At 34.8% G+C, this 13,285-nt stretch overlaps 1 protein-coding gene across 6 annotated transcripts in view; it reads left to right on the top strand.

The window, feature by feature from the left end:
- Nucleotides 1–13,285, top strand: part of IMMP2L (inner mitochondrial membrane peptidase subunit 2) — an 879,518-nt gene that overhangs the window by 116,484 nt on the left and 749,749 nt on the right. The window contains exon 5 of one of the 6 annotated variants that reach the window (XM_025379240.1): nucleotides 10,289–10,329. The exons of the other annotated variants lie outside the window; for them this stretch is intronic. Within the exon in view, the coding sequence (XP_025235025.1) occupies nucleotides 10,289–10,329 (41 nt within the window). The remainder of the gene's footprint in view (nucleotides 1–10,288; nucleotides 10,330–13,285) is intronic. 6 annotated transcript variants of the gene reach the window in all.

Genomic DNA, 13,285 nt, shown 5'->3' with positions numbered 1-13,285 from the left:
TTCTGGCACTCTGCATATAAATACTTTTCTGTTTAAGGTTTATTGAGTTGGATCACTTAATTGCATCTCAAAGTTATACCTTCGAATTCTCACTTTTTTCTATTTCAATATGGTAATATAGTTTTCTGTTAAATAGTGACAGTATTATTATTTGTACCAACAAATGAAATCAGGTTTTCTATTTATTTTTTGTTCTAGAAGTGTCTTTTCTCTTGGATCTCTGAATGTTCTTCATTTTCTTTTATAATGCACTGTCCAGTCCCAAGAAGTACCCTAATATTAATACTACCTTTCTTAACTGATTTCAGTTATTAGAGCAAAACATTTCATTTGGCTTAGGGATCGTTTGATAGTACCTATAGAAAATAATTTCAAACAAATTACAAGGTATCTTGAGTCTGAACCTCTGGCCCAACTCAGTCGCTGGGAATATTTTTAGAGGATTATTTGAGGTGAAGGTCCACTGATACTTCTATCCTCAGCCACTAACAGATAAATGATAAAAGAATTCTAAGGTCTTTTCTAGTGAACTCCATAAAGAGTACCAGTCTTGAGTGATCAGTGAAGTAAGAAGTTTGGATCTGAACAAGGGAGCAAATGAAAAACTATCATGACATTAAAGTGGTCAGTAATGCAATGAGACTAAGAGTTAGGGCTTTGTAACCATACTCATAAAATAAGGTGAATTCTGTTTCACCTCAGTTCCTGTCCCAAATTTAAAAGCATGGTTGTACAATTGCATGAATAGGTATATGGGTAAATATTTTTTATTATTAATTACTACTATTTATTAAACAGCAAACACTGACTTTCATTATTTTAAAAAATCTCATATAATCTTCACATTAAGCACGTGAGATACACAGTGATATCCACATCTTGCAGATCATAAAGAAATAATATTGCAGTAAACTCACATATGCCAGCATTTTGGTTAGGTTGTTTACAAAGGCAAACTACTCATCAAAGTAAATGTGACCAGCCACATGCCTTAAAAAGGGCAACATAACAAAGTCTCTAAATAGATTGTAGACAATTTGCACAATACTTTGGTATTTGTCCTTTGTCACTTTTTGGGGGGCAGAGTTGCTATGTGAAAGATTTGCATTTTTATTTGCATCCTGGTCTAGGGAAAGCTTTCTAATCCCTGAGTATGCATTCTTGGGATTTCAAGACTTTAGAGAATTGTTTCCCAAAGTGAGTTCTGGGGAAAACTTGTTATTGCAAAAAACCTCTCAGTGGTAATACCATCAAATGTGAATGAACATACCTTTAATTATTATAAATGGAATACATGTTGCTGTGATTTAGTGGTGAATAAGCAAAACCTAAATTATATTGGTGATTGAAAAGATCGCAGTATCTTCTAAAATCAGTATATAAGATACAAAAAGGAGGGATTAATGTACATATATTTTTTTAAAATTATTTTGACATATTTGAGAAGCAACTACCAGAAATATATAATTTACCTCTTTTAGCTGTAAAACAAAGTTTATGTATTATAAGGTTACCTACATGATATTCCATACCCTGGGATGAACTTTCTGCTCCCTGTACCCAATCTGGCAAAATTTTACTAACCTTCATGGTCCTGAAAATCCCTGCCTGTCGTGTTTTTATAGCAGTTAATGTATATCACATTGTATTACAATTCAGTTCTCTTTTTCTGTATCATTTAGAGACATCTGCTTCTTAGAGGACTTTGACAAGTATTTGTGGAATAAATGAAGGAGTAGATGAATAAATTATATATTTAATTAATTTAGCAAGATTTTTATCCAGTCTTAACTATTTGGACCAGTTTTTCTGACTACTTGATCTAAGAATGATCCAGCAAGTGGGTAACTAAGATTATGGTTCAAAATGTTTGGGAACACTTGCCGATTCCTCTTTCTTTACTGAGTGAATTTGAAAATTAAAAGGATTTTGGAGAAATGACTTTTTAATTTGAAAATATATTTTATTATGGAAATTTTCAAACATACAGAGAAGTCGAAAGACATTTACAGTGAACATCAGTATACTCACCACTCACATCTTATCACTTTTCTATTATGTATCTATCTATATTTTAATCCCTCTATTCATCCATCAGTCCATCTTATTTATTTATGATGCATTTCAAAGTAAACTATAGGCACTTCCCCCTAAATACTTTCAACATGTGTATTGTTAACTAGAGTTCAAGAATAGTTTACAGGTTTTTTTTTCTTTTGAGGTAAAATTTAAATACAATAGTGTGTATAAATCTTAAGTGAACATTTGCTAGTTTTAACATATGCCTATGTTGTGTAACCCTAATGTCTATCAACATATAGAACATTAACATCATCCCAGAAAGTCCTCTTATGGTCCTTCTCAGTCACCTTCTGCTCCCACACCTTACAGGGAACTACATTTCTTACTTTTTCCCTTTTTCTATAGATTAGTTTTACCAAAACATGATGTCTTTAAGGAATCAAAGTATGTAAATGTTTATGTTAAAAACAGAAAGCAATCCCTAAGTAAATATTTACATCGATTACATTTACATTTCAGTTGAAACTAACAACTGAAATGACAACTGGAAAACTACAGAGGGCAATTGATGAAGGAAACTTAAAATGACTTCATGTAATGACTAATGACCTGGATTTAAAGGAATGTCAGAAGTACACGTGGCTAGCGTTCCATTATGCCTTGTAATTGCTATAATGGCAGCAGACTGTGTAAACCTGAAAGTCACTTGACAGAGAATCTTGCCTGGTGGTCAGCAAATGTGATACAATTCTGTGACCCAAATCAGCACATATTTTACAAAGGTTGTAAAGTCAAAATATGGTGATTGTTTCAAATGTTTTGGTTTTGTGATAGAATTGCTTAATATTTGGCTTTTAGAATGATCTATTATAAAATGTTGAAAATACAGTTTTAATTAATATACAATGAAGAGAAATATTTTGGAATGTATGAAATTACTCTGTGTTAAGAGTCTCCATATTAAAAATATAGTTTTAAATATCATGGTTATACATCATGCATAGATGATTATACAGATGTAATGAATCCCAGCTCTTATTCAGGTACCTTGTGATATATGCATCACCTAATATATTTAAATGCTGAGCTTTTGTCAGTAGAGAAAAAAGTCATCAGTAATATCTAAAAATTAGCATGGCTTAGTCTGGGACACTGGCCCTTACAGTCAATTAATTACTTATCATCTCTGGCCTCTCTCTGTTATTCATACCACAGCCAAACACTGAGTACTAGCCGATGCGTTTTAAGAATCTACTGAAACCACCCGTCTATCTTCCTTCTCTCCCTCGTTCTCTTCTTCCTTCTCTCCTTTCTTCCCGGCTCTTTGAACAGATATTTGTGGTGCACCGGTGTTGTAACAATGTAAAATGGTGGAGATACTGTTATGAGTAGAAAGCACCTTACTGTAAATCAGGTTCTACAGATGCTGTTTATGTTTGTAAACATTAACTTCTAATGAATCAGAATTCACTTAAAAAATCATACATCCTAGAATTTGTGAATGGATTTTGTGAAAAACAGGGCATGTTGGTATACGTGATAAGACGGATTATTCAAAGTTGATCAAATGTCTATACTGTTTATTTAATTGCGTTATCTCTACAACTGAAACAACTAGACTTGCTTTACCATTAACCATCTGCAACAACTATCATGCTCAGTGTAGCCATTAGTATAGTTAACTATCTTTTTATTTTAAAAAGTTTCACCTGCCAATTTTGTTGATCTTTTCAAAAAACCAGCTCCTGGATTCATTTATTTTTTGAAGGATTTTTTGTGTCTCTATCTCTTTCAGTTCTGCTCTGATCTTAGTTATATCTTGCCTTCTGCTAGCTTTTGAATTTATTTGCTCTTGCTTCTCTAGTTCTTTTAATTGTGATGTTAAGATGTCGATTTTAGATCTTTCCTGCTTTCTCTTGTGGGCATTTAGTGCTATAAATTTCCCTCTACACACTGCTTTAAATGTGTCCCAGAGATAGACCTCTAGCAAGATTAATAAAAGAAGAAAGAAGAATCAAATAGACACAATAAAAAATGATAAAGGGATATCACTACCGATCTCGCAGAAATACAAACTACCATCAGAGAATGCTATAAACACCTCTACACAAGTAAACTAGAAAATCTAGAAGAAATGGATAAATTCCTGGACACATACACCTTCCCAAGACTAAACCAGGAAGAAGTTGAATCTCTAAATAGACCAGTAACAGGCTCTGAAATTGAGGCAATAATTACTAGCCTACCAACCAAAAAAAGTCCAGGACCAGATGGATTCACAGCCGAATTCTACCAGAGGTACAAAGGGGAGCTGGTACCATTCCTTCTGAAACTATTCCAATTGATAGAAAAAGAATCCTCTCTAACTCATTTATGAGGCCAGCATCGTACTGATACCAAAGCCTGGAAGAGACACAACAAAAAAAGAGAATTTTAGACCAATATCCCTGATGAACATCGATGCAAAAATCCTCAGTAAAATACTGGCAGACCGAATCCAGCAGCACATCAAAAAGCTTATCCACCACCATCAAGTTGGCTTCATCCCTGGGATGCAAGGCTGGTTCAACATACGCAAATCAATAAACGTAATCCATAACATAAACAGAACCAATGACAAAAACCACATGATTATTTCAATAGATGCAGAAAGGGCCTTCGACAAAATTCAGCAATCTTTCATGCTGAAAACTTTCAAGAAACTAGGTGTTGATGGAACATATCTGAAAATAATAAGAGCTATTTATGACAAACTCACAGCCAATATCATACTGAATGGGCAAAAACTGGAAGCATTCCCTTTGAAAACCGGCACAAGACAAGGATGCCCTCTCTTACCACTCCTATTCAACATAGTGTTGGAAGTTCTGGCCAGGGCAATCAGGCAAGAGAAAGAAATAAAGGGTATTCAATTAGGAAAAGAAGTCAAATTTTCCCAGTTTGCAGATGACATGATTGTATATGTAGAAAAGCCTGTCGTCTCAGCCCAAAATCTCCTTAAGCTGATAAGCAACTTCAGCAAAGTCTCAGGATACAAAATAGATATGCAAAAATCACAAGCGTTTCTATACACCATTAACAGACAAACAGAACCAAATCATGAATGAACTCCCATTCACAATTGCTACAAAGAGAGTAAAATACCTAGGAATCAAACTTCCACGGGATGTGAAGGACCTCTTCAAGGAGAACTACAAACCACTGCTCAACTAAATAAAAGAGGACACAAACAAATGCAAGAATATTCCATGCTCATGGATAGGAAGAATCAATATCGTGAAAATGAACATACTGCCCAAAGTAATTTATGCATTCATTGCCATCCCCATCAAGCTACCAATGACTTTCTTTACAGAATTGGAAAAAGTACCTTCAAGTTCATATGGAACCAAAAAACAGCCCGCATTGCCAAGACACTCTAAGCAAAAAGAACAAAGCTGGAGGCATCACCCTACCCGATTTCAAACTATACTACAATGCTACAGTAATTAAAGTAGCATGGTACTGGTACCAAAACAGAGATATAGACTAATGGAACAGAACAGAGGCCTCAGAAATAACACCATACATCTACAATCAGCTGTTCTTTGACAAACCTGACAAAAACAAGAAATGGGGAAAGGATTCCCTATTTAATAAATGTTTCTGGGAAAACTGGCTAGCTATATGTAGAAAGTTGAAATTGGATCCCTTCCTTATCCCTTATACAAAAATTAATTCAAGGTGGATTAAAGACTTAAATATTAGAACTAAAACCATAAAAACCCTAGAAGAAAACCAAGGCAATACCATTCAGGACATAGGCATGGACAAGGACTTCATGACTAAAACACCAAAACCAATGGCAGCAAAATCCAAAATAGACAAATGGGATCTAATTAAACTAAAGAGCTTCTGCACGGCAAAAGAAACTACCATCAGAGTGAACAGGCAACCTACAGAATGGGAGAAAATTTTTGCAATCTACCCATCTGACAAAGGGCTAATACCCAGAATCTACAAAGAACTCAAACAAATTTACAAGAAAAAAACAACCCCATCAAAAAGTGGGCAAAGGATATGAACAGACACTTCTCAAAAGAAGACATCTATGCAGCCAACAGACACATGAAAAAATGCTCATCATCACTCGCCATCAGAGAAATGCAAATCAAAACCACAATGAGATACCGTCTCATGCCAGTTAGAATGGCGATCATTAAAAAGTCAGGAAACAACAGATCCTGGAGAGAATGTGGAGAAATAGGAACACTTTTACACTGTTGGTGGGAGTGTAAATTAGTTCTACCATTGTGGAAGACAGTGTGGTGATTCCTCAAGGATCTAGAACTAGAATTAATTACCATTTGACCCAGCGATCCTATTACTAGATATATATCTAAAGGACTATAAATCATGCTACTATAAAGGCACATGCACACGTATGTTTATTGAGGCCCTATTCACAATAGCAAAGACTTGGAACCAACCCACATGTCCATCAATGATAGACTGGATTGAGAAAATGTGGCACATATACACCATGGAATACTATGCAGCCATAAAAAAGGATGAGTTCATGTCCTTTGCATGGACATGGATGCAGCTGGAAACCATCATTGTCAGCAAACTATCACAAGGACAGAAAACCAAACACTGTATGTTCTCACTCATAGGTGGGAATTGAACAATGAGATCACTTGGACACAGGGTGGGGAAAATCACACACGGGGGCCTATTGAGGGGTGGGTTCTAGGGGAGGGTTAGCGTTAGGAGAAATACCTAATGTAAATGGTGCAGCAAACCATGATGGCACATACATTCCTATGTATCAGACCTGGACACGTTGGGCACATGTACCCTAGAACTTAAAGTATGTGTGTGTGTGTGTGTGTATATATTTCCCTGTACCTCTATTGTACAGATAGTTTTTTATTTGTTTCAAAACAACTATCCTTGGTCGGAGAAGTTTAGAATTCCTTTTGTGATCTCAATTTGTGTGGTAGTAAAGTGCTCACAAAGTCGCAAGTTTGAAAACTTGATTTCTTTTCTCCATTTTGTTGTGAGTTTGACTGACCAACTTAAGTATTTAATTTCCATTATTTATAATGAAGCACTTTTCAATTCAGGCTGAATCTCAGAAAAAAAAAACCATATAAAAATGTAAATGTAATTACTTTAGAACAATTGAAACATTTTTATTGTGATAGAGTATATATAACATATAGTGTACCATTTTAACCATTTTTAAGTGTACAGTTCCATGACATTAAATACATTCTTGTTGGGGTGCAGCCATCCTCACCATCCATTTCCAGAATGTTTTCATCTTCCCAAACTGAAACTCTGTATCCATTTAAGCAATAACTGTGTAACACTTCTCCACTACTTCCAGTGTCTGGTAACCACCTTACCATTTTCGGTGAATAGGACAATATCTTTTGAGTAAGGGCAGTAAATTACCATTTTGCTCTGTTAACCCTGAAAATCTGAGACACATCTCAGTTAATTTAGAAAGTTTATTTTGCCAAGGCTGAGGACATATGCCTGTGACATGGCCTCTGGAGGTCCTGACGACATGTGCCCAAGGTGGTCAGAACACAGTTTGGTTTTATGCATTTTAGGGAGACGTGAGACATCAATCAACATATGTAAGATGAACATTGGTTCCGTCTAGAAAGGCGGGACAACTCAAAGCAGGGAGGGGCTTCCAGGTTGTAAGTAGATAAGAGACAAATGGTTGCCTTCTTTTGAGTTTCTGATGAGCCTCTCCAAAGGAGGCAATCAGATACACATTTATTTCAGTGAGCAGAGGGTGACTTTGAATAGTATGGGAGGCAGGTTTGTCCTAAGCAGTTCCCAGATCCACTTTTCCCTTTAGCTTAGTGATTTTGGAGCGCATTTCCTTTCACAGCTCCAAATCCTCTTAGGTAAGAATTATTTTCTTCCTTTTTAAAAAAATCTTTGGTAAAAGTGTAACAGTCAGGGTCTAATCAGAGAAACAGAGCTACAGAAATATATGTATTCCAAGTCTAGATTCAGTTCTTTAATGTATTTAACAAAACTTCCCATTTTTATTTAATAATTTGAAATTTTTTGGTCTTGGCTGCCAATATATTCTTCATATATTGGAATAACATTATTCTGCAGCTGTGGGAGGCAGCAGCAAGTAAGGCAATTATATAAATGCAATTTATTTAAAGCTTTAACCATTTATGTGAAGCTAGGCATTTGATTTGATTTCCACCTATGGCAATGGCTTTCAGAAATTTCATTTGTAATTTATTTGATGTAATTTCAGGCTGAGAATATCTTCACAATGCAATATTGAAAAAATAGTTTATTGAAGGATGGCTTAATGAAATATAAAGAGTATGAAATGAAATGTAAATCAAATAAAACTTAGGGGCTATTTGCATAAATGGCATTTAGCTATTGGGCATTTTAATATTTGTATGTGTACAAATGTAATTTTCTTTTCTTTTTTTTTTTTTTGAGACTGAGTCTGGCTCTGTCGCCCAGGCTGGAGTGCAGTGGCCGGATCTCAGCTCACTGCAAGCTCCGCCTCCCGGGTTTACGCCATTCTCCTGCCTCAGCCTCTGGAGTAGCTGGGACCACAGGCGCCCGCCACCTCGCCCGGCTAGTTTTTTGTATTTTTTAGTAGAGACGGGGTTTCACCGTGTTAGCCAGGATGGTCTCGATCTCCTGACCTTGTGATCCGCCCGTCTCGGCCTCCCAAAGTGCTGGGATTACAGGCTTGAGCCACCGCGCCTGGCTACAAATGTAATTTTCATAGTACAAAAAGGTGGTTTTACAAATGTTCGTTTTATTAGGAGCAATCTCAAATATAATTAGATAAAAGAAATTTTTCTGTATTTTTTATTTTCTTAAATGAATTGGTATTGTCAGGGTAGCATTTGATTTGATCAATATATTGTTTACTCAAAGAAAAGCCTTAGTGATTTAAATAACCATAACTGTAAATGTATTAAGAACTTCACTGGCAGTAGCACTGCAAAGCTCAAAGGCACTCAGTGTAACCTAATTACTAGGAATAACATTTGTATTAGTGCTAGTGAGATGTGAGCTTTTTACACTGAAGGCTGAAGAGTTATCAGATTAGGTCCAGTGTGAGCAGAAGGGACATATTTCAAATTTACCCTTTTAAATCCTAGAATTCAGTGACAATGATGTGACTGCCTTATTGATATTGTAGTGCATCTAGGATGAAGAAATGAATATGTAGAGATTACTAATTAGTGAATATATATTTTAATCAAGACATAATTTTCTAGCATCAGGGTCAGATCAAGGTTTTACTGGGGATCTGAAACAGACTATTTGGAGGCAGCCCTCCTAAAAAAAATACAAAATTACAAATACAAATTTATATACAAGTCAATATGTATTTAGAATGAGAAAAGAAATCACAACTGATTACAATTTTGTAAAAGATGGTCAATGACATTATCATAATAATATTTGGAAAAATAGCTGCTGATCACAGTTTTAAACTACCTCTTCCACATCTATAGGATACATAATGTTTGAGCGCCTCCTCAGATGACAATGACTTTATAATATAATTTTTTATACATTTAGAAAGATAAATTAGACTTTCCTGTAGTATAGTTAAGAAGATTTTGTTTTTATTATTGATAATTGAGCTGTACAAAATGTGCAGCTTCACTCACAGACATAGTATTTATAGAACAGGTACAGATCTGGGCTCTGCAAACGCAGTGTCTGAAAAGTTCTGTTTCATTGTGAGTCCCATCTAAAAGAAAAAACAAATGTCTGCCACATTTATAATGGTATATGCACTATTAACTATATTCCTAATAAGAGAAAACTTGACTAGGCATTGATTACAAATGGAATTATCTGCTTATTCTATTTCATGTCTCCTGATTGGAAGAATTTTCCACAGAGTAGCTTCTGGCTGTGTGAATTTCAGACTCTGCTTCTCTCCCATTTGCCACAAATCTTTAGTTCTAGTTGCCACGGGACACATTTGTGGCAGAGGTTACACATTCAGGGGTCTTCATAGACCTCTGACTATGTACCTTCATATCAGAACCCCATGTGAGTTAGCACAATGGGAAAGGGATGTATTCCTAGAAGCCACTCCTATACTGGAACAGATGGTAAACTAATTACACATAGAAATGACCGAGAACCACTTACATATATCCCACTAAAAACAATGTGCTACCAGTTCTGAACATACCACCAATTCTGAATATACCACCCAAACTAAATATATCACCCTTTGCATGATCCCCAGGTTGCTCGCCATGACTCCTTCCACCCGACAGCAGAAGATTGGTTGAGGGAACTGGGAGTGGTAAGGGAAAGATATTTTATGGGCAAAATATCTTACTTTTACAAATTTTACTAAAATATATAATCATGGATACACTGCTAGGGTACCTGCAGGGACATTTTCAAATGAGGAAGGCCTGAAGCTTAAGCTTTATGATGAGTTTTATGGTAAACCCAATTCTGTCAAATAAGTGCTGTTTCATCAATGATAGAAATCTTCTATATCTGTGCTACCTAATATGGTAGCTTCTAACTACATATAGCTGTTGAATACTTGAGATGTTGTGAGTGCAACTAAGAAAGTGAATCTTTAATTTTATGTACTTTAAATTATTTTCGGTTTAAATAGATACATGTAGTTTATAGTTACTGTATTAGACAGTATATATCTAATTTATTAATATATTTGTGTAAAATTGAGGCTCATTTAATTCTATTAAAGGTATTATGTATCATACTATATTCTGCTTAACTTTGGATGTTGTTTAGGGATTAAACTCTCAATTGTGGTCTAATTTTATACTACATATGATTCATATATTGCCTACTGAGCAACTAAGCAATTTTCTTAATTATGGACAAATATTATGCTGGCAGACCTATGCATATTAAACTGAAACAATACTTTTAAAGTGCTTCTTCTGGTTGGGATTTTAAAAATATGATTATTAAAACCAATCATTAAAAAACCTTATATGATGGGCTAAAATATGTGTTTTCAAAGCAGGGGTTAAAACTTTTTACATGAAATACTTTTATTTTTCTCTTAGGAAATTTAATAAGGCATCTCCAAAGACAGAGGGAAAGTGGATTATTTGGTTGACATGCTTAATATTTTATTTCACTGCTTAGTTTGCTAATTCTAGTGGTTCAAACCAGATTTCAAAATCTGGGCTAAATCTCTGTCATGCTATGACATGGCATTTGACAGTAACTCCTGAATATTTAATTGATAGAAAAAGAGAAAGCATGCATATTGTTTAGTACAATTGTGTGAACTGCTATGACATATCATTATGTACAATTTTCTGAAAGACTGCATATTTTATTCATTATATGCCTAGCACAGAGAAGAAATTTGTCATTACTGTTAATGCAGTGAACAGGTGACCTTTCAAGCATCATATATAAAGTTTCAATATGTACTTTAATGGGATAGCTGATGACTTTCTGTTTATGTGCTGTTGATTTTATTTGCACAATTGGGTGTTGACAAACACTGGGAATAGATGTTCTCCATGGATCTACATGTAATAATTATAATTAATATTTAGAATGACCAGATTAACTTTTTAAAATTGAGATGAAATTCACATAATATTATGAACCATTTTAAAGTGTACAATTAAGGAAAATTATGCAAAATCTCTTTTCAGAAATTTAGGATTCATGATATGTTTTATTTGCAGGTTTCAAAATTTTTTTTGTTTAAAACCTGTATATGTTTAAATATTAAAAACATTTAATTATCACTTGATAGCAATTTGTAAAATCCTAAGTAGAATTTTAAGTTGTTATGTAAAATTTCTTTGAAATGGAGAATTTTAATCCTAAATTGCTTCCTGATAGATTTGTCATTGCATTTTATTCTCAGGTGTGTCATTTTTTTAATAGGCTGTAGTTGTGTCATATATACTGGTTATAATTTGGCTTTTCAAAATATCAAATGCCAACTATATGCAAAATAAGTAAATTTTTATGACTATGAAATTCACTTCAGTTGTTGAAATGTACAAAAGCCCCAAATGTCTTCTTTTAGCCTATTTTGTTGACTTTGGTGATTTGTCAACCTGAAGGTAAAAGACTGTATTAGTTTTCTATTGCTGTTTAATAAACCACAAACTTAGTGGCTTATAAAAATGTAAATTCATTATCTCAGACTTTTTGTAGGGCAAAAGTCTGGGTATAGCTGGATTTTGTGCTCAAGTTCTTAAATGCTAAAGTGAGTGTCTCCCCTGGGCTACAGTCTCATCTGGGATCTCCTAGGATCCTTTTTCATGTTCATGTGGTTGTTGGCATAATCCAGTTTTTTGGGATTGTGTGATTGAAGTCTACATTTTCTTGCTAGCTCTTGTCTGGAGACTGCTCTCAGTCTCTAGAGGTCCGTCCCCTCCTGTAAGTCCTTGCTACATGGCTCCTACACAAACCCCCTTCTTTAAGACCATCAGGAAAAGCTCTCTTAAACTTTGAGGCTTATCCTTCAAGGAGGCCCCAGTCCCTTTTAAGGACTCCCAGAATCATCTCTATTTTGACAAACTTGAAGACAGCTGCTTTGGGACTTTAATTACATTAATAAAATCTTTTCATCCTTGTCGTATAATGTAACATCATCCTGGGAGTGAAATCTATCATACTTAAAGCCTACCCTCCCCCAAGGGGAAGGGAATCTTCGGAGTGTGTGTACCAGTGGGCAGGAATATGGGATGCCACCTTAAAATTCTGCCCACTACAGGAAGCTATGGGAAAATTTGAAAATGTGTGTTTTTTAAAAAATTAATAGACTGTATTTTTTAGTGTAGTTTTATATTTGTGTAGAGAGCTCGCATATAATCCCTTTTTCCCTGTGCACAAGGAATAATAATTTCACCTATTATGATAGTCTTACATTAATGTACATTTGTTAAAACTGATGAACCAATATTGATATAATATTATTAACTGATGTCTATACATTGGGGTTCATTCTTTGTGTTGTACAACTCTATGGATTTTGACAAATGCATGCCATGCATCCACCATTGTGGTATCATACAGAATAGTTTCACTTCCCTAAAAATCCCATGCTCCTACCTATTCATCTCTGTCTTCCTCCTGCCCATCACTCCTACTACTGATCTTATTACTGTTTGTACAATTTTGTCTTTTTTAGAATGTCATTTAATTGGGATCATACAATATGTAGCTTTTTCATACTGACTTCTTTCATCAGTATGCTGGCTAAGACTCATGTCTTTCCATG

This window comes from Theropithecus gelada, chromosome 3 (assembly GCF_003255815.1).
Source record: "Theropithecus gelada isolate Dixy chromosome 3, Tgel_1.0, whole genome shotgun sequence".
Taxonomy (NCBI): domain Eukaryota; kingdom Metazoa; phylum Chordata; class Mammalia; order Primates; family Cercopithecidae; genus Theropithecus; species Theropithecus gelada.
Note: the sequence above shows the minus strand (reverse complement) of the source record. Positions and strands in the feature narration are given on the sequence as shown.